General features: G+C 41.4%; 1 protein-coding gene across 11 annotated transcripts in view; it reads right to left on the minus strand.

Annotated features, from left to right (window-relative positions):
- The window catches only part of NCAM1 (neural cell adhesion molecule 1), a 198,916-nt gene extending 176,766 nt beyond the window's left edge, over nucleotides 1-22,150 (minus strand). For 7 of the 11 annotated variants that reach the window (XM_072155864.1, XM_072155870.1, XM_072155865.1 and 4 more), the window contains exon 1: nucleotides 21,714-22,150. In XM_072155864.1, coding sequence (XP_072011965.1) covers nucleotides 21,714-21,834 — 121 coding nt within the window. In that variant the 5' untranslated portion in view covers nucleotides 21,835-22,150. The remainder of the gene's footprint in view (nucleotides 1-21,713) is intronic. The other 4 variants (XM_072155867.1, XM_072155866.1, XM_072155874.1 and 1 more) reach the window with 2 other exon arrangements.
- Between the last annotated feature and the right edge of the window lie 782 nt (nucleotides 22,151-22,932).

Raw genomic sequence — 22,932 nt, forward strand, 5'->3', positions numbered from 1 at the left:
CCACTGAAACATCAACGGCTGACCAATAAGAAGTAAAGTTTTAAGTCACAGAAAACTTGATACAGGTCAATTTTGGGTGAAAATAATTAGCATCTTAAGAGACAGTAAAGAAGAACTTCTGAATAGGCTCAGCTAGAATGAAAATTACCAACTTTGTATTGTTGAAAATTGATAATCAGGGATAATTAGCATGAAGAGCGGGTGAAACGGATCGTTTCCTTTGTGGTGTGGATTTTTGCCAAATAATCTTTTATTATTTAGTGCTTTTTCAGCAAGAAGCTGACAGGGAGAGAAATGTTCAAATCTTGGATAAAGTCCAACAGGCTTCAAGTAATAGTTTTCCAAAGAGGTAGCTAAGAGGGTCAATTTGTTGGCTGGTACAAAGGACATTATTGGGTCAAAATCATTAAAATATTGAAGAGACTTTCACCACCTCCAACTATTTGTATCTTATAAAAGATTCCAGGCTTCTGATTGTAGCACCGTTGTAATATACTCTCTAGCCATTCCTTTTCCACAGCTATTGGTTATGATTTGCATAGCCCACCAGTAGCACCACCCACCAGTAAAGAACCTAATTAGCATTTGGGAGCTAGCCAGTGGACATGATGCAAAGAATTAGTGGTAGTAAATGCTCCTAAAAGGAAATGTGTCACCAGAAAATGAATTATTTTTAACCAAATTACATTTTTTTATAAAAATAAGCAACACTTCAATGGCTCTTTGGAACTGCAGGTAAAATTAGAAGTTGTGGACTGAACTGCATTATCTTTGGAGGTCCTACTGCTGGACCCACCATTCTTCCTGTACAGAGAGACCCTGGAAAGAAGCTAAATGATGGTCTGAATTTGCCCTCCTTCTTTCTACTGTATTGGTGGTTTCAGGGGGCCACTACGATTGAAAAATGTGGAAGAACAGGTAGCAATGAGTTACTGCTTAAAGCGCCATGTTGACACTTCCCGGTAAATAAGTGGATTTTGGTTCACCATCACTGGCATATAGCAGGCCCCAAAAAGTTGTCTCCGGAACATTTCTGTGGATGCCCGTTAGGCTGCTGTAAACTATATCACTAAGTGCTGTTACTATAGCTCAAGCACAATCATGGGGGTGGGAGGGGGGGCTGATCACCTGGTTTAAATATGGCAAAATAAAAATTGGTAATACATTCCTTAACAAATGGAAAATTGGGGGAAATAAACTAACACTGTCTAAAACCAACATTATTAGAAGTTACAAAGTTATATAAGAAACTATTCAACTGTGTCAGATTATGAAATTGTCTCATCCTGGATAAAGAAAAATTGGTAAAGTTAAATACAGCCTAGTCTAACTTTTCACCTCCTAGTAGTTTATGCCACAAGATGAGCCAATAGCCCAAGCCCCTATTTTTGAATCCATGCTCCTTACCCTGTCACTTTTACAGCATATACGCTGAGTGCATAAAAGGGTTTTTCCCACAAACGCAAGTTAGGCCCTATGCATGGGATAGGGCCTAACTTGCTGATCAGTGGGGTCTCAATGATGAGACCCCTACAGATCACGAAAACAAGGGGTCCGATGGGGTCCTACGTATCTCCATCTGACCCATCGTCACTCCGTCAGACTAATGGAGCAGAACGGTCATGCGCGGCCCTTTGCTCCATTAGTCTGAGGGAGAGATGAGTGATCCAATGGACCCCTCGTTTTTGTGATCTATGGGGGTCTCAGAACTGAGACCCCCACTGATCACCAAATTAGGCCACTTTAAGAAAATCTAACCTAATTCTCCACATTAGATGGTTAGCTATTGCATATTACCATTACTATTGATTTGATCAAGTTTTTTAATACTGGTTTGATGTATGAGGGATATACAGGAGACCTATAATGGTCACAACAAAATCCCATGACAACAAATCATTCCCCATGGGGGAAGTTACAGATCATCACTAGCATTTGCAACGTCAATAAAACAGGATTTTTTCATATGTAAATAAGCAATGCTGATCAATCAGGAGACGTCACTGTCCAGCTGATGTAATGCGGAATAGAATCCTCCTCCAGGAACTCGCCTGCCGTGATCATATAGAAACAAGAAACACTGGCCAGGAACGCAGCGAGCCAACGGGATTTACTCTTCCCTTGAACGGACACTGCACTAATTCTCTAGCATTCAGCTTTTTCCACTTGAATAGAATTACAAAAAAACCTCCTTTCATATCAACAATTGCAATTCCCCCCTGTTCTTCTCTATTTTTTTCTCAGGCGCACTATAGGTCCCCTCAGTGCACACACAATGCAAAACAGGAAAACCACTTTCACACACTAATTAATATGCAATGGCCGCTTCCCATTTACAAGGGTTTGAAGGGCCATCAAAAAGGGGATTGTACAAGAGCAGAGAAGGGAATTTTACTACAAGTCCAAATATTTACTGTCAAGATATTAGTTCATTGGTAAGTTATTCGTTTTTGTTAAACTATGTAAAGAAATTACTTAAATAACTGAAATTACTTAAATAACCTGTTAACAGATACCTGAGGCAGAGAATCACAATATGTCCTACCGTATAGACATTCAGTGGGGAAGTATTTTAAGGATATGTCATGGCTATGGCTAAAAACCCAACATTTTGGCTTAAATAAAAAAAAACAAGTCTGGTTGGGGACAAATGCATGTGCGTGGGAGAATTTGTATGTTGCAAAGAGTTTGTATGTTCTCTCCGTGTTTGTGTGGGTTTCCACCGGCTCCTCCGGTTTCCTCCCACACTCCAAAAACTGGTAACTTGATTAAATTGTGATCCCCCATTGGGGACAGGGACTGATTTGGCAAACTGTGTGCGGTATCTGTGTGTGGTATATAAATAAAGGAATTAGTAATATAATTACTATTAAACTATTAAAAGTAAAGGGCCATCCTAATGAAGATAGTAATAGGTCACTGCAAAAATGTATGTAAATGATATAGCCAAGAGGCAAATGTCAACATGCAACTGCACCCAGACTCCCGTTACTGCTGTAACTGTGCAGTTGAGAGTCAACTAAAATAAATGGGGGGTTACTTTTTCTATACATAAATGTGATTGTTTAGCGTTGAAATTACCTTAGTCAGGGCTAGCATAGGTCATCCAACCCTGTTCTAGATAACTAAATAATCCTAACCAAATGAGTACATCTCCAGCCTTTTAACAGAGTTAACAAAACTCCATAACGTTCCAAATTAACTTCTGGTACATATTGTGTGCAGTTCATTACACATCTCATTCTTTCTTGTGAAAATCTAGAACTAATTAAGTTAGCCTAATCCTACTAATTCTGTTTAGCTTAGTGCATCCACAGTACTCGTTCTAGGAAATTAATTTCGTAATTCCCAGTTCCCAATGCCAGTAACCATGAAAAACTTAGCAATCGGAGTTTCTATCACACTAATAATACTGTTACTTGCGCCACTCAATTGGAGCGGTCCCTGTTACAATGCCGGCCATTATATTCTCTTACCACTGTGTAGCACATGCTTATAGACAAGAAGGGGCAGACCTCTACTACTTCTGGAAGGCTATTGGAGTCAACTGTAGTGACCTTTAAGCTAGGAACATTGAAAGTCAGCTTTTACTGTTCACAATGGAGTGAAAGTTTCTAAATTAGGCTTCGCCTTTTCACTGCCCCTCCACACCCCACTGTTTGGGCAGCAAAAAGAACTCCATTTACCAAAATTTTTTGTGCAAATGGATAGTAAGCCCCTGGGCGACAGAGCCTCAGTAGGCCTCTTTGCAGTGAACATGGCGGCATTCAAAATTCCCTAGTTATTCATGCCTAACAGCCCCCTCGTGGTTATTTTACATAAAGCGTCCCTCACCCCCTATGGAATTATTAGATACATCCCCGCCACCTTCATGGATTCCTTATGTACAGCCTTATGTGGGCCCCCCAGCAGCACTGGGCCCCAGCACTTGCCCAGGTATGCCTAGTCCTAGCGTCGGCCCTGCAAATGGATAAGAACAAAGACAAAAAACAGTGCTTTGCACATGTTTCTACTTCAGTTTGGCATAAGTAATCCCTATGCATAGTTACTGACACAAGAAGTCTTTAACATTTAGAGCATGAGAAGATGAAGACTGGGAAACTTAGAGTTCAACGTAGAATACCAGCGCATTGATAAGGTATGTTACAGTATAGTACAATCTGCCATTCATTATTTGGAAACATGATAAATCCTACATAGCCGATATATAATTGGCCATACATTTTATGCTACTTCTATGTTAAATCACAGCCTAGTGCATTTCCCTTTCGGTGAAGTGGTAAGAAGGCTTGAGACCAATGGTCTCTGGAGACCAATGGTTGCTGTCAATTTCCAACAAATATCTACTCATGATCTGGTTTATTGTGATGAGATCATTAAAGTTTTTTTTCCCCCCAACAAAAAAACAGGATGCGGATTGTCTAATCATCATCTGTCACTCATTCAGCGGAGATTTCATCTAATGCTTCTGCGGTTAATGCATAATGCACTACTTTGAGAGCCTACGGTATCTGCTTCAGAAATCTACAGCCACTTGCTACACTCCTAGGAGACATCAAACTCATCATCAAATCCAGTGAAAATGTAAAAACTATTTTGTTTGTGTCTCTGCATGTCATGTGCCGACCCACATGGCACAAACATGGCACATTTTCCTAAATGCATGTGTGAGATGTCAGGGGTTCATATTTATGAAAGCTAAAGAGACGAAAAATGTGGCTGCTCAACGTTACATATCAACGCAAACCTTTATGTAAATGAGTGGAAGAGATGACCACTTTTTGTAGCATCAAGACCTACCTTGTTGGTGGTTCACTGGCAGAATCTCCATGGGAAGCAGAAAGAGTGGCCACAATCGGGAATCTCATCCACCAATTCAGCCTTGGATTCTGAACTTGGCTTTAAGGTGTCATCACATTGGATGAACATGGATGATCTAGACCAGTGATGGCAAACCTTTTAGAGCCGAGTGCCCAAACTACATCCAAAACCCACATATTTTTCTCAAAGTGCCGATACGACAATTTAAACAGTAACTTATTACTCCCTTCTCTGTCACATGTTTAAATTGTACAGGCACCTGAGGACACCAATACAGTAGAAAGGAGAAAAAGCTTTGGTTATCATTGTATCCTTCTAGGGTCCTGGGCTGCCTGGGACTGCAAGAGGCCTTGAGTCCTGTCTGGCAGAGTCTGCGGTGGGATGATGGCACGGGTGCCCATAGAGAGGGCTCTGTGTGCCACCTCTGGGACCCCTGCCATAGGTTAGCCACCACTGATCTAGACATACCAAATATTCACCAGGTGAAACGTAACAACCAACGATTGTTGTTAGTGGTGATACACAGTCATTACATGGAAAGAAGTCAACTTGTTTTTCGAGGATTTTTCTTCGATCCATATAAACATAAAGACTGCTTTGCTAACATATTATTATCGCTTATTACTTTCCTATCCAGAGTATGTTGACTTGCGATACTATAACATCCATTAACGAAGGAATGAATGAGTAAAAAAAGCTATAGAATTCCACCCTCTACTAATTGTGAAGAGCCTTGTGCCCATTGTCCCAGTCTGTTGTCAAATGTAATTTGGTAATAACAATTCTATTTTGTGTCAAGTAGTCATATTGCAGGAAAGACACAATTTTACAGAGACACAAAGCTTCACAAAGGAGCTCTAACCCCAATCTACATAACAAATAAACAAGGACCTTTTGACATTTTTTCTCATTATACTTGCATCACAAAAGGCTACTTCGCTGGATAAAGGCCTTTTGTATTACAACATGGGGGGGGGGGGATGGGAAGATGCGTCTTCCAATGTATTACTGCTACTAAAAATCCAGAACAAAATTGATCAAATTTTTATTGACGACTTGTTATCACAATATGTGTGCCATTTTTTTCCATACACTAGAGCCCGTGAAGAAAGAAACCGTAACAGGAAAGGAGGTCAGCGTAAGAAGTGTGTCAAAAATCTCAGAGGCCTATCAATGTATTCAAAAATATGCAAAAATATAAGTGTTTACTAAAACAGACGTGTCAGGAGAGCTGATAGGACATCTCTCAAGGTAATCTGTCACTTTTATACAGGCGGTCCCCTACTTAAGGACACCCGACTTACAGACAACCCATAGTTACAGACAGACCCCTCTGACCTCTGGTGAAGCTTTCTGAATGCTTTACTATAGTCCCAGGCTGCAATAATCAGCTGTAAGGTGTCTGTAATGAAGCTTTATTGATAATTCTTGGTCCCATTACAGCATAAAATGTTTAAACTCCAATTGTCACTGGGGCCAAATTTTTTTTGTCTGGATCTACAATTATAAAATATACAGTTTCGACTTACATACAAATTCAACTTAAGAACAAACCTCCGGACCCTATCTTGTACGTAACCCGGGGACTGCCTGTATACACATCCACACAAAGACATGCATTGTATGCTTTTCATAAGTAATAACTCTTGATCGAGGTGGTATTCGCAACCATACCCTACACATGAGTGCTGAGACGAGTCACACCTGTTCCCACGTTTCATCTTATTAGGCCAAGAGGCATTTTTTAATTAGCATACAGCATGTTTCTCAACAGTACATGAGTTCGGGTTGTATTTAGGCCTCATGCACAGGAGCATATGAGACCATTTAATATGGCCGCACAATTTGAAGCTGCAACACGGCCCCCAAAGACATCTATAGCACTCCATCACGATGTGCTGAGGGCACACTACCTTATCGCACCGTGACCGATCCGGGCAAAATGGAAATGAAAAAAACAAAAAAAAAGGCCAGGTCGTTAAGGGGTTAAAGAGTTTTTTTAGAGAATATAAAATGATCCTGAAGGTATCCTATGCCGTACATCGCAGACACCACTGTTGGGGTCAGTGATTGGCCGCAGTGATCATATGTCTATTCAAATTTCAATGTCAAGTACTCCTTAACTGAACCATAATTCAAAAACTTCAAAATTGTATACAACTGAAATTAATATATTATTACTAATTACCGTATAAGTAAAAATCCTTTGATTTTTACACAATTCAAAGGTGCGCCTTATAGTCCAGTGCACCTTATATATGAATCTTATTTACAGACAACAGCTGCCTTGAACTGTGAACAGGTCTGCGACCTGCTGGTCATTCATCCTTATAATCAGGTGCACCTTATAAACTGCTGTGCCTTATATATGAACCTAGGCATTTATTGATGGTGTGCCTTATACTCTGGTGCGCTTTATAGTCCTAAAAATATGGTATGTTATATATTTATTATATGTCAAAATAAGTTTTATTTGAGTTAGTTATTCATGTCTTTGCATAGGAGCAGATTCAGCCAGGCTAGAAAGGCATCACGCCAAGCTCACCACATACTGCTTTTCTCTTCTTGCAACCACAAACCAACGTAACAAATAGCTCTAAATATTTTTACACGAAGATCATTATAATACAAAGAGTAAAATCACTGATGAAATGTTGACATTTTTGGCACGATAAATACGACAACCACAGAAAATGTTAATGAGGACAATAAACACTTTGTTACATTGTATAGAAAGAACACAAAAACTTTCTAGCCTAGAAATTAAGGCAAGTGACGACACGCAAGTCTGTGTCAAATACCCCAGGCCTGAAAATAAATGACTTCATATTATTAATATTGTTGTACCATACCGAGTGCCATAAATTCCAGGGTAATGTACATATAATAAGGGTCTAATTGTATAAAAAAAACAAGCACAAAAAACAAGAAGGGAGTAAAAAAATTAGTGCAGACGAAAGGAAAAACTTAGTCGTGAGGGCTTGCGGCATACAAGAAAATTGAGAAAGCGACGGCAAGGGAATGGTAGAAAATTGGGAAGGGTAGAAAATGGCATTAGGGTTATTCTAGGCTTTTTCGAGGAGGGGCTTGAAGTAATTTTGCATAACAGATGTCTACACAACATAAGTTATAATACATTGGTGTCATCTGTTATTTCACAAGCTACATTGTATAACTATTAAACATGAAAGGACATAAAGCTGTATCTACTAATAGCAAGATGGTCTACATGTCATACCCTGGGCTCACACCCAATCTGAAGTAAAATCTTTCCGAAAATTTGGGCGGTTTCAGATTTATAGATAGATTGTGAACTGCAGTTTAAGCACATTGGGGAGGAGTAAGGAAGATGCGTGTAGACCAGTTAACAAGACAAAACACGTGTTGTTGGCTGCCAAACGCAAGCGTTTTGATTACTCTTCCCAATGGCCTTATTGGTAGCACAGAGTATGGGGAATTAGAAGCAGCACTTTTGGTTATATAGGGGGCAGAATAAACGTGAACGGACAACAGCAATGGAAGCGCTGGCGATAGCAATAAAGACTGTTTTTGCCTAAAACATGGAAAGCAACAAGACTTGCTCTCGGTTTTGCCGCCCTGACAATTAGTTCACATGTGGGTCAAGGCGTGAACCTCAACTCTGTGCTGCGTGAGGCAAACTATAAAATGACTCCCTCTCCCCCCATCGGTAGTAATATATCCAGTTATTTTTTTTTATAACAGCGTCACTGATGCTGGCATCAAATATGAAGGGAAACTAATTTTAAGTGCCCAGTATTGTTTTGTAGCAGATGACTGTGCCCCTGATGTTCCCCGCCATCTTGCTGCAAGTGGTGCAGCGTGAGGCCAGAGGCTCAACTCACCTATTTGCTGTGTTTGTGTTGACAAAAATTGATTATGTTGAATCGACAGAGATGACATGGACAAAAAACTATTCGCACTCATATGTTGGCGTATGATAAAATCCATATCCCTTTTGGATACATCAGGAGTAGAGATGAACGGACCCCCTGGCCAATCAAAGCTATGGTTAGTAGGTAAGGTTGTCATTTTCCCGGATTGACTGGACGGACGCCAATCCAGCAATATGTCCTGGTTGCAGGGGATGCACCCGAACCCCGGACCCAAACTTAAAGGACATCTGCCACCAGGATCAAGGATTAGCCACTGACATATTGGTGTGTGCCCTCTTTTGCAGGACCCACGCCTTAGGCTTCTTATGCCCTTGGTAGGGTTAGGCTCCAGGCCATTTACATAATGCATAATTGCATAATTTTAAAAGTCTTTTTTTTTTGTAAAAACATGAAAGCTACAAAAAGAGCGGATCCTACCAGAGGGGGCACACACAGATATCCTGGTGGAAGATGTCCATTAACGAGCAATACTGCTCTTCTCTGACTTTAAGTCATGAAAGTTTGCAGGAGTTCCTGCCCAGGGCCATCTCACTCAGCCGTCTGTCGTTCCTCCACTCCACCTTGGAGTGGAGATGGAGTGAAGGGGGAAATAATTACAATTACTGGTGGTTTGTTAGTTTGTTGATTCTTTCAAGGATTGTACCCCAGAAAACTGATGTAAAACCCCTGGTAAATCTCCCCTTATGTTTGTGTGAATGAATGGTTGCAGGCAGTCTTGTGAGGATCGGAGATTACCTGTGGACATATCAGAAGATGAAAGGACAAATGGACGGCCTTGCACTGAACTTTTAATATAATCACATGACTCATCTAAAATTATAATGAAAGTCATAATAACCGGCCTTTAATAATAATAATAATCTTTGTTTATATAGCGCCATCAAATTCCGTAGCGCTTTACAAATCATAATGCCTTTCTCATATAGTACCAATATCAGGAGTATGCTCAAAAATAGCGCTACCTAGCACTGGACCTGAGATCAGGCTGATTTTAGTTCAGCTCCAGAGTATACACTGAACTGAAGAAGCACTCATCTTGAAGTGCGAAATGCGTAGTCTTTGTTGTGCGGCATTTTTATCTTTCCAATAAACGGACACCATTTTGGAAATATTTTGGATCAGCACGACTTCTAATACGTCCATTTTACACTCCTTGGGGGTACGTCAACGACCTACCCTAGGTTCATTTATCGATAGTACCAACATAGCTTTTACCAGAGATGATGAACTGAGCAAATGGTTTTGCCTCAACCATGGGGAACATGACATCCGGCACTGCTCTCACCACTTTATTGCCGTGGCCATCATTTGTGGAAGTTCTGCCCTCATTAACTTAAACCAATTATTGTTTTTCCACTTGATGCCACTCAGGAATTCACTCCTTTTAACTTACGCTGTAATACTCATGAGGTAATATCTATTTCTGTCCCCACATGCTAGGAACCTATGCTTATGCTTTATGAAGAAGATGGTACGTAGACCATACAGTCTGTTTGTAGTTATATAGCTGGAGGCGATATATATCTATATACCTGTATCAGGCCAATCTTCTTAACGGGAAGCATATTCCAGGCTAACACATCCAGTCGCACATTAATTCCCAGCGCTCGGTGTCTTTACACCTAGGCGCAGGTGTGACTAAACAGTCTTCATCACAATAAAGGTTTTATCTAAATTAAAAAAATATTCCTTTAAACATACAAAATATCAGTGCTGTAGCAATTCTGTTACACTGGTGACAAGTCGCTATTGAAAGTAAAGTCATCTATAACTTTATCTAGTTCTTTAGGTTGGATTTCCATGTACAGACCCTCAGGCTCTGTTCACACGTGCCATTTACATTGCTTTTTAGAGCGCAGTACAACAGCTGAGCCCTATGTTAACGCAATGAGGGGGATTTATTAGCTGTTTATGACGGTGGTGTTTCCACTAGCTGTCAGCTTCTACACTGTAATACATTAATGTGGTGCACAGAAAAATAAATAATTGGTCCGGATTGTCAGTGTTTATGTCAGAATCGATGATAAGCCATATTGAATTCCCCTCGATATGTTTATGTTACGTTAAGATCTCCTCTCCACGGCTGTTTTATGGTGTTTCAAAATGCGATGTAACTGCCACGTGTAGTGATGAGTGGACTTTTTTAAAGTCAAGCAGAACCAAACTTGTAGCTGGACTTCTAAATGAATATTCTGGTCCGCTTATCCCTAGCCATGTGCAAATGTCCAGACTACCAGGCAAAAATAAGGCTCTGAAACCAGGTTCACGCGTAGTTTTTGAATTGTATTTATAATGCGTTTACAGACCTTCAGAATAAGTAAAAGGGGACTTTTAATGGCAATTTGGGACTGCAAACCGCCCATAGGTCTTTATGGACCGGTGGTTTAGTGTATGATTTTTAAGCATTCGGGGGACGAAAAAAAACATTATACTCACCTCGTCCCTCATTCCCTCGGCATCTGCATATTCCAGGGAATGAAGCCATCGTCTTACACCCCGGCTTCACTACCCAAGGTATGGCCCATGTGCAATGAAGCTGGGGCATTATCCCGGCAACACTTGTTGCATCACGAGATGAGGTGCAGGATCAATTGATGTGAGTCCGATGTGCCTCCTCAGACTCACAGTTGGTCAGTATAAAAGTTTTTCATTTTTCTTCATCTACATAATTCAAAAAGGTAGTTGGTTCAGAGTCCTAAATCCCATATAGCTGCAAGGACAGCAGTCCGTAGCGTGGTACACAGACAAGCGACTGAACACTGTGTAGATCCAAGGCAAAAATGTGTTTTCTTTAGGGTCCCAAATCAAACTGACAGGTCTTCCTTAACAGTGCTACAGAATTGTGTTGTGTAAAAGCAAACACATGTAAATTTTTACCAAAACACTTGCGTTTGGCAAGACATAATGGGGCTCATTTACTAAGGGTCAGCGGACCGCACAAACATCAGACATCCCGAAGATTTCTGTTTTGCGCCGCTGAGACAGGTATTTAAAAGGGGTTTTGCACCAGCTTTCATGCAACACAAATGGGGGGGTAGGCCATCGGATGATCCGACGGATTAGGACAAGCCGTGGGATTTAACTTAAAAATTGTGTCGCTAGCCATGCACTTACATGCACCGGGAGGAAGATGGTGAACTCCGGCGGACCTGATCGGAGAAGCGACACATGCAGGATATCAGGCGAACAATCTTCATAAATCGCAGAGTTCATCCTCGTTGGACAGTCCGGATCGGGGATAACGCAGGGACCGGGTAAGCAAATGTGCCTCATAACGTGAGTTGCCCTGCTAAAAAGTTAACCAACTTTGATCTTTTTTTCACTGATAGTTTAGTAATCTGCGCTTTCTGCATATTTGAACTTGTTGTACTATAAATCTGCTCTCTGATCACTGACTTCCTGTTGATCATGTTTATGCACAGCAGCCAATCAGAAGAACAGGCACTCAGGAACTACGGATAAACTGTCATTATAGATCACAGGAGGAGTTCAAGTTCAAAATCTCAAAAAAAAAAAATCTCGATTAGAGCTTTAAGAGCCATTTACAATAAAATCGTGATTGATTTTAGATGATTTTCTCTACCCAAGCACATTAATATAATTAATGAGAGAGTCATTTTATTGCAGGTTTAAATTTTGGAGGAAAACATGTTAAATAAATGTATTTCATCAATAAATACCACAACCACACCCCAAAGAATCTTAATATGCCAATATTATATTATCTTTAAAAAAATTAGTCCTGAGTAAGAAAGGGTTGCTATGAAGTACAATTAAAACGAAGCCAAACAGGAGGCTGGTTAATCTGGCAAAAGAAAAAACAAATTCTTAGGAACCAAGATTCGCACTAATGGGTTTCAAAACCTCAGAAGATGGTCCAAACATCTTAACATGAATAAAAATGTAGGTTTGTACTTCTCACAATCCAAGGACACAGCACCAGCACAGAGATATTCCAGTTCCTCAAAAATAAAACATTTCATTAGTACAACCTGATCTGAAGTATGAAATATTTAGATTTTGAAGAACATGATTATCCTGGTGCTTATAATGTGTTTTCTAATTAACTGTGAGGCGTGAACATCTGAATTTTATATTTAGGAAGCAGAGTCTGCCCACACAATGGAAACATGTCGTGTTGTGTGCCAAATCCCTCCTGTGCACCGGTGTAAGCATTCCCTTACGCCTATCTAATGCCACTTAACGCTGAAGAAGCCTCTACTTGTTTTACAATACACATTGTTCACATGTTGAGCTTAAATTGCGCTTTAAAGAGGAGCTGTCACCCATAAAAAAGCCACTAGGAGTTGCTTACTTTAGTAAGCAGCTCCTAACACTACCCCATTTTTAGCAGTGATAAACTGCTAACTTTATCGGAACCCTTCGGACTGCCCCTCCCACTTCATAGGCTGGCAGTCACCGCCTCCTAGTCTTGCCCCCTCATGAATACACTGGATCGCTTTGAGTGCAGTCCGGCGTACCGAATTGTACTGCACGGCAGTGTCTGCTAGCGGTTCTGATAAAGCTAGCAGTTTATCATGGCTAAAAATGGGCTAGTGCTAGGAGCTGCTTACTTTAGTGAACCGCTCCTAGTGCCCTTTTGTATAGGTGACAGGTCCTCTAGCTTTCATTCAAGACCTAAAGACCTAAATACTTGCATTAGTAAAATAGCGTCATATTTGTTCTGGTAAACAACGCAGATCACATGTTGCTAGTTCTAAAAGCATCTGTGTTCCAAAGTAGTCCCTCCTCGTCGCACTTGAATTGTAATTCAAAGCACAATTAAAACTCAATGTATGAACTCAATGGTCATGTGAACGCATCCATTTATTTCCAACATCGACTTCAGATGTTTTTGATGATAGACTATATTATTGTGACCATAACCTGAAGGACCTTATCATTGGGGATCATCGAGTCCACCATTTGGTTGACACATCAAACTGAATAAGTCTTTGCGGCTGTGTTCACACTATGTGCTACAATTGCATTTTGAAACAAATTTCAAGAACCTTGGGAGTTAATGCTCCCTGACACATTTGCTGTATGTCAGTGAAGTTGCAACATTATTGTGACCAAAACCTTAATGAACTAATCAATGGAGTTCATCGGCCCCAAACGGAATTCATCATTTGGTAGATACACAGATCTGAACGAGCCTTTGAAATGCGGGCTTGAAGCGCATTTCAAGGACATAAGGAGCTGTTCCTTCCTGGACACATATGCATTTAGAGCTAAACACTTGCATTTGGTTGCAACACACATTTTGTCTTGTTAACGGGTTAAAATATGTTGCAACTTACCAGCCACAAATATTTAGAGTGCGGAACACGTGGTGCTAGGATTACAAATGCAACGCCACGTGTGACGGCACTCTGAAGTCTAAAAGCACAAGAGTTAAGGGAGAATTCACTCCTGATGAGCTTGAAATGCGTTTCAAAATGCAATTCTAGCACATAGTATGAACACGCCCTAAGGCGCCTGTCAACTCCCTCCTACCAGTAAGCCTTTTCTGGATCAACACCGAAAGTAAACTGGATTTACATGTGAAAGTTGTCAACCTCACTTCAGTCAAAACACTTCTATTCTACCTAAAAAAAAAAGGAACTCTCTATGAATGCTCTGTGTGCCTAAAATATTTACAACTAAAGGGTCATTTGAAATATTTGGAGAAAACATGGCAAAATAAATAAATCCTTTCATCATACACTGACTTGTTTTCTTTAACACAATCCACAAGGGAAAGGGTTTGCTGTGTCTGAAGCTCATTTTTTTTACCAACTCCCTGCGGACAGATTGCAGCAGGTGCTGCGAGTAACAACCCCCCACCTCCTCTCCCCAATCAATTGCTTCAGCTTCTCTCTCCTGCCCTAAACAAACCCTCCAAACCTTTTATTTTTAATTTGTGAAATCTTCTTGCAAATCAATTTCTATGCACACAGAATGAAAATTATGGCGTAGAATTGCTTAAAATATTGGGCGTAAATTCTGATCTATAGTAAGGATAACAGTTGTTGGAGCAAATATATAGATATTCACTCAACACTAGATCCAGATGCTCGGCTGAGATCTACATGGTGTATACCTCATCTTTCTTTATTTTATAATCGGCATAGCCCTATTTTTGCACAGATGCCCTTTTCCCTAAAACACAGTGGGATTTAAGGGAAAGGAAAAAAAAAGCCATCTGCTTGCCCTATAAATCAGCTCCGAGAAGTCCGAACCAATTGTAATAAACACAAGGGTAAATGAAGCCATTGTTATGCAAGGGCACCTACTTGTAGGGAGGGAGCAAAAGGTCAAAACTGTTGTAGGATACAATACATTCAAAACCATTATGCACAACCCCCTTTTTTACTCCCTATTATTCTAGTCCAGCCCTGCTAAAAGCTGCTCAAATGTGTTACAATAACCTAAAGAGAAATCCTTTTGACAATATGTAGGTATATAGACAGCCATTGACTCTCCTGCCTAACAGCTATCTGTTCACACTCATTGAAGGGTGAGGCTTACTCATACTGTAGCGGTGCTTAGTTACACCAGTTAGTTGCACAATTTAGTAGTTTAGAAGCTGGTGCATCTTGTGCCAGTCTTGATATTCCCCTCACCGTCGCATGTTGCATCCAGATGAATTCAGCCATTACCTACATAGGTTATAGTAAATGGCTATGGCCATGGGTTCCCACCCTGAGGGTGTGGTAGGGTGGGTAAGGTCGTAAATTTTATCCATTCTCCAGGACCTGTAATGTTGTCATGCCTTATAGGCCAAGAAACAGCTATGGTGGAAAAAAATGTTCTTTTTACCAACGGTCACACAATGGGGCTTTTTTTTACTAAGCTGCATTTTCATCGGGTTTCCTGACTTTTCGGGGATTGTGTTGCACGCGATCAGATTGTGTCGCTTTCACGCGACACAAATCAGGGGGCGTGCTGTCGGATGATCTGACGGATTCAGATAAGCGCAGGATTTAACATTTAAATTTGTGTCGCAAGCCAAGCACATACATACATCGGGAAGAAGGAGGTCAACTCCTGTGGACCTGAGCGGGGAGCGACACATGCAGGATATCGGGCGCAGGGTCTACGTGGATCGCGGCACAGATGCATGGAAGTGTTTGCAATGCGTCTCAAAAGCCAATAAAAACACATCCAAGACACAATGAAATGGTTCTTTTGTACATTTATATTGAGAGCAGGAACAGATGTACAAGCATTTCATAAGTAAAGGTCCTTTTCAGTATAAAATTTGGTGGGTGGTTCAGGTGGACCCCCTAAAAGGCTTGGGTTATGAGAAACCTCCCAAACCGCCTATTTATAATCCACTTCTGCTAAGAGGTCACCACTTTAAGGCCTTGATTGGCTGCGGTGGTTAAAGGACCGTGTCTGGACATCACTGGATTTTAGTAAGGGATCAAGTTGGCGTAGAGATGAACAAATTTTATTAATTAATTGGTTAAATATGAATTTGCCATTTTTCATCTACCAAATCAGATTACTTTACGGTTGACTACAAGACGGTAGGCCTATCCTCATTCCATTTCAAGTAAAGAGGAGCCAGCTACAGTAAGGCAACGCGGCCACTACACAAAATGGCACTGTTCGTTCAGCTGACAGCATAGCACAATGATCAATGCTGTTTCTGTAACTCCAGAAGTTACAGAAACACACTCTGCTACACTGTTTCCACAGCTTTAATTTACTTTACAACAGCCACATTTATCTTTTTCTGTAACTCCCCACTGTATACTTCTGACTTGGCCAAGCTTCATCTGATATATATTCATAATGGTTTTGTCTATTTTTATTGACATATGTAGGGCTAAACAAATCGTAGTGAACCGACAAGACTATGGATGGTAATTAAAAAGGACCTGTCAGGTCGATTTGGGACCCTAAAATTAGTATGGACCTGTGGATTAGGGTCCTAAACCAACCTGTATAAGGGTGGTACATGGAGAGAATTCAAAAATAACTACATTTTTATACTTACCTAGATGTGAGTCTGATGAGGCACATTAGACTTATATCTGAAGATCGCACCCCTAGCGCCTCCTCTTGTGATGCGAGAAGTGAAGCCATGATAATGATCCGACTTTATTGCATATGCGCCATACCTACAGTGCTTGTCTACTGACCCCGGGTTGTACTACACTGGCTTCACTTGCCACAATGCACAGCCATCAAAAAAGGAAAAGGGAGCAGGTGAGCATAACTTTTTTTTTATACACCCAGTTAAAAAAAATCACCGGTCCATAAGGACTTTTGGGTGGTTTAGTGCCTCAAATCAACATAACAGGTTTCATTTAACATCAACAGTGGAGACTCCATTTTTGGGGTGGACCTCCCCCACTCCGGTTCGTTTTAATAGCATCATTATTTGCAATTTATGTACAGCTACCTTAAGCCTCAAGATTGAAGTTTTTCTTGACACACCCTTACCCAAGCGGAGCATACACCTAATCTATGATGGGGTGCAGGGCGCCCACCAATCTATGCCAGCTTTCATGCCACATTAAATCTGGTGGAGGCCAATAACCCACCTTTTTCCCACCAATATTTTGAAAGAAATGAGGGTAGCCGATTTTCTACTTTTTATAGGGGAAAAATTCCCCCTAATGAGGCAGAACTCTTGAGTCACTATTCTTGGAAACTTATTTGTTAAGTAAAGCGGTGCAAAGCCTTCATAAATATGGCAGTCTTCATATGGAATTCAATATAGTATTTTTCAACCAGTGATTAGAAATGGATGTATACAACGTTATCTTTAGTTATATGTATCAAACGCACTTTTATTACAAATATAAAAGTCCTGCAAGCTCTTTGTTCATCAGTCAATATGGCAGACCACATAAGACAAACCTTCAAAAAGCACTATGGTCAACAGTGTCCATTACAATCACTTATGAGAGACCTCCCTCCAGAATGATTTCTGTGTTTTTTGTAAATCAACCACTGAAGAAACACAAAAAACCTAGAAATACTCACCTCCGTTCCTTTTCATCTTGATCCTGGTGCTGTCCGTCACTAGTATTGACACACTGGAATCACCTAGAAAAGAAATAAATACCTAGCAGCACGGAGCATGGGGACAAGATGTCTGGCGCTCTGGGCTGCTAATTATGCACACCCCCCCCAAAATGGGAGAGGTAGGCAACGTCAAGCGAAAGTTGGTAATTCACACCTCTTATGTGACATTATTTTGCGCTCCCATCATGGGAAAGAGAGGTGCTGGAGTGTGCATAATTAGCAGCCCAGAGCGCTGGACATCTTGTCCCCACGCTCCCTGTTGATAATTCTGACTTTATTTTCGAGGTGATCCTGGTATGTGAAGAATAGAGAAGGACACTGTCGGAATCAAAATGAAGAGGATTGAAGGTGAGTATTTATAGGATTTTTTGTGTTTTTCAGTGGTTGGTTTACTTTAATGAGACCTAAACATTTTTTACAGGTGTAAACGTAAAAACATTTAGAGGGATCAGTTGTCATTTTACAGACATAAATATATTATATAATATATATATATATATATATATATATACACTCACCGGCCACTTTAATAGGTACACCTGTCCAACTGCTCGTTAAAACTTAATTTCTAATCAGCCAATCACATGGCGGCAACTCAGTGCATTTAGGCATGTAGACATGGTCAAGACAATCTCCTGCAGTTCAAACCGAGCATCAGTATGGGGAAGAAAGGTGATTTGAGTGCCTTTGAACGTGGCATGGTTGTTGGTGCCAGAAGGGCTGGTCTGAGTATTTCAGAAACTGCTGATCTACTGGGATTTTCACGCACAACCATCTCTAGGGTTTACAGAGAATGGTCCGAAAAAAAAAAAACATCCAATGAGCGGCAGTCCTGTGGGCGGAAATGCCTTGTTGATGCCAGAGGTCAGAGGAGAATGGGCAGACTGGTTTGAGCTGATAGAAAGGCAACAGTGACTTACAACCAAGGTAGGCAGAAGAGCATCTCTGAACGCACAGTACGTCGAACTTTGAGGCAGATGGGCTACAGCAGCAGAAGACCACACCGGGTGCCACTCCTTTCAGCTAAGAACAGGAAACCGAGGCTACAATTTGCACAAGCTCATCGAAATTGGACAGTAGAAGATTGAAAAAACGTTGCCTGGTCTGATGAGTCTCGATTTCTGCTGCGACATTCGGATGGTAGGGTCAGAATTTGGTATCAACAACATGAAAGCATGCATCCATCCTGCCTTGTATCAACGGTTCAGGCTGGTGGTGGTGGTGTCATGGTGTGGGGAATATTTTCTTGGCACTCTTTGGGCCCCTTGGTACCAATTGAGCATCGTTGCAACGCCACAGCCTACCTGAGTATTGTTGCTGACCATGTCCATCCCTTTATGACCACAATGTACCCAACATCTGATGGCTACTTTCAGCAGGATAATGCGCCATGTCATAAAGCTGGAATCATCTCAGACTGGTTTCTTGAACATGACAATGAGTTCACTGTACTCAAATGGCCTCCACAGTCACCAGATCCCAATCCAATAGAGCATCTTTGGGATGTGGTGGAACGGGAGATTCGCATCATGGATGTGCAGCCGACAAATCTGCGGCAACTGTGTGATGCCATCATGTCAATATGGACCAAAATCTCTGAGGAATGCTTCCAGCACCTTGTTGAATCTATGCCACGAAGAGTTGAGACAGTTCTGAAGGCAAAAGGGGGTCCAACCCGTTACTAGCATGGTGTACCTAATAAAGGCTTTATCATGGCTTTTTCTACTATTTCCCCACCTGGTATCATATTATTTCTGACCAGAAGAGAGATTTATGTGGTTTGGGTGAGTGTAGTACATGAGCCGGGGTCAGGTTGTCTCCACTCACCATGTACAGAACATGACGTGAGGTGGATAACAGAAGAGACCTTCGATGAGGTGGAGAAGACAGTGGAAAACATTTTCCAGAGAAAAGCATTTTCCCGCCCATTGAGGTCACCTCTGATTGGCTGGGAACATTGGGCACATGCGCACAGCCTCCACCCTGAGGGCACGCACCGTGCTCATCCCAGCAGTAGCAGCAGCATTCTCCTCACCACAACCCTCTCCTTCTCCCACAATCCTCCTTATATTCCATTTCGTTGAAGTGTTTTTCAATAAAGCTTTGGGCCTGTGAATAAAACACCCTGCACCCCATTTTCCTGCCCATTCTCTCCCAATTTTCTGTCACCGTTGTTGAATGCACTTGTCTTTTTTGAGCTTGTTTGCTAGAGTAGTATTGTGTTCTGACATAGAGTTAGGATGTTAAAATCTTGGTGTCTACAATGCTACAAGTGAACCTTAATTCATTGTGTGCTTTTGTACATAGCCCTTGCTGCGTCATGGCACACGCTGTATGTGAGATTCTTCTGTGTGAATTCAGAATAAAGCTCTTTTCAATCAAAAAAAACCCTCCTCCTCACCACAATGCAGAAAGCTCCGTGCACCGACAGCGTCGTCCTCACACCGCAGAACTGGGTGTCTCCCTCACCCCCTCTGCTGTCGTGTGGCGACCCTGAGCGGCACATAACGGGCAATACACATCCAATAAAATAGTCATAGCTCAGATAACATCTGTACTATACGATGCTCGAGCACAATGGCCGTGCACTCAGAGAAGGACACGCTCCCCATTCATTCTGAGACGTGCAGCTTTACCTCATAATCAGCTCTGGACGCGGCTATGTGAAGGCAACACACATAAAACGCTCTATAATGTGAATAAACAACCACTTTTTCCCCACACCGAATGAATAAAACAATGTATGAATCATGTCTCAACGTATGTGCGACATAACACCACAACATTGGTGCGACATATTTATCCTCCAGGGGAGTGGCTGAGCCCTGGCTATGTGACAACATATGTACATGCCATTACGACTGTGTGTGTGCCGAGCTTAGACATGGCGTACATGTACAAGAACGGATAGTGGGGGGGTGCCCTCTCAGGTTCAATTTGCGACAAAATTTGGTATTTGTCACAACGCAACAGATCTATCTATGGGTCATAATTGGCAGATATCGTCCTCCTCCTCCATTTTACACAGGGCTCTTGAGTAAATAAACAGGAAAACATAATAGCCGGTGTGTGTCCACTCCTTACCACGGCACTGCACTGTTGCAATGTGTTTTGGCAAGTCCCTTCATTATAGAAAATGGCCATGGCATAAACAAGTGCCAATGTAAATGGAGGGCATCACCATTTTGCATCCTACATTGTATATTATAAACCCTGGGAGGAGGGTGGGTGGGGGGTATCTACCATCCAAGACCCTGGCACATCCACACGAAATGGAAGCTGCAACCATCATCAAATCTGGTTGCAAACAAATCTTATGAGATGAGGGAGGGGAGTTCACCCATCTCAATAGCTCTTTCTTTTCAGCACTGGGTACCATTACCACAAACTTGCAGTAGCCCAGAAATAATACAAAAAAAAAACACACCAGGAATGAAGTTGTGGGAGCCGCAAAAAGACATTCCCTCCTTTAGCCATTGCTAATCTGTCATTTCTAAACCACATCACACAGAGAAGCTGAACAAGAAAGGGATGCATATGGAAAAGCCAGTGCACTCGAAAAAATAAGAGACTTCCTTACATTTTTTTAGGACAGTAATGACCCCATCCCCTCTCACTACACAGTAAGATAAATTCATCACTATCTAGCAGCACAATGTTCCCTGCCATGTCTATGCACCTAGACTATCCACATGTATGGAGGCTGCAATGTGCACGATGTGTGCTGCATAGATCATCAGCTTCTTCATGTCAGATGTGGGCTAAAACAAAAGGGGGCTTCTCTTAGCTCTAAAATCCCCCCCCCTCTGCAGCTTATCCCAGATCTCTGAGACAGAATACAGAACGACTGCTATACAATACAATGCACAAAGACAAAGCGCATCTCCTGGAATGAATGTAAAAAAAAAATAACAAACAGCAAAACATAATAACAAAAATATTATAAAATACCTGCAGCTCCCAGGAAAAATAAAGTCCAGATGAGATCCTTAGTTTGCAACATTGTAAACCTGCAGACAGAGGAATTTCTCCTGCTGCTCCTATGCGTTACAACGGGTCCAAAGATGAACATAGGCGTTTTAAGATCCCCCACTTCTCCTTGTTGTAATAGTGCAATGGTAAAAAGATGGGGTCTTGATGCTTTTTTTTTTTGCTTGAGGATTTTTGCAAGGATTTTCTTCCTTTTTTTTCTGTAGTGGATTGCCAGCTGCTGTGTAAGCTGTGTGCAGGCACTGATCAGAGAATGAGTGACAGTCTGAGCCTCAGCACAACCCCCAGTAAAGCAGACCTGATCAATGCGCCCAGCCAGAAACTCCAACTTGGTGTCTGGATGCAAGAGAAAGAGACCAACAGCAGTATCCCTCCGCAGCCTCTGTACAAATATCACTGAGCATCCGCCAGGCACAAGGAGAGAGAGAGGGGCAGAGATAAGGGAGCAGCTGCCTGCAAAAGATGGCATGGATTGCCTTACTACTATTAGTACGCAGCTTACTAGAGGAGCTGCAGAAGTGATACAGACATTTTTTTTGATCTGATTCAAATGGATGTTTATTTTGTTGCACTTGTGATAAAGTGGGGTTGCTTGGAAAGGGGTGCATTGATTTTTTTTGCATACTTTGGCACTATATGTTAATGATGTTTTGCAGCCAGCAAAGAAAAAAAACTGGAATATTATGGAATGAAGATAAAGATGCTCCAGGAAATTGAATTCCTTGCAGCTGTTCTTCATAAATTTAGGAGCATCTTTAGACAGTTGTGTGTTTGCAAATTAGAATGTCTGTGTGTGTGTGTGTGTGTAAAGGAATTGTTTGGAATTATTTCTAAATTCCAAACAAAATTGTTTGTTTCAGTATACACTGTACTAAGACTGGCTTGTCTATCATCAAAATCAAGCATGGATAAACCAGGGACACTAACTGATAGACACAGGCACCGTGACTGGGGTAATCTTCTTATATTTTTTATCCATTACCTCTTTCCTTCTAAAATCAACTTTTATAATTATGCTAATTGGCCTAATGGGCTCCAAGGGATGTTACCAGAGCCCCTCTGTCCTGCAAATTCAAAGGATGTTACAGTGTGCAAGGAGCACTTCCCACTCCTTCCTTCCTCTGCTGCAGTGAGATTACATCAGGCAGATAGAGGGGAAGTGCTGAGGGAGCAGGGGAAA

The sequence above is a fragment of the Engystomops pustulosus genome, chromosome 6 (genome assembly GCF_040894005.1).
Source record: "Engystomops pustulosus chromosome 6, aEngPut4.maternal, whole genome shotgun sequence".
NCBI classification, from domain to species: domain Eukaryota; kingdom Metazoa; phylum Chordata; class Amphibia; order Anura; family Leptodactylidae; genus Engystomops; species Engystomops pustulosus.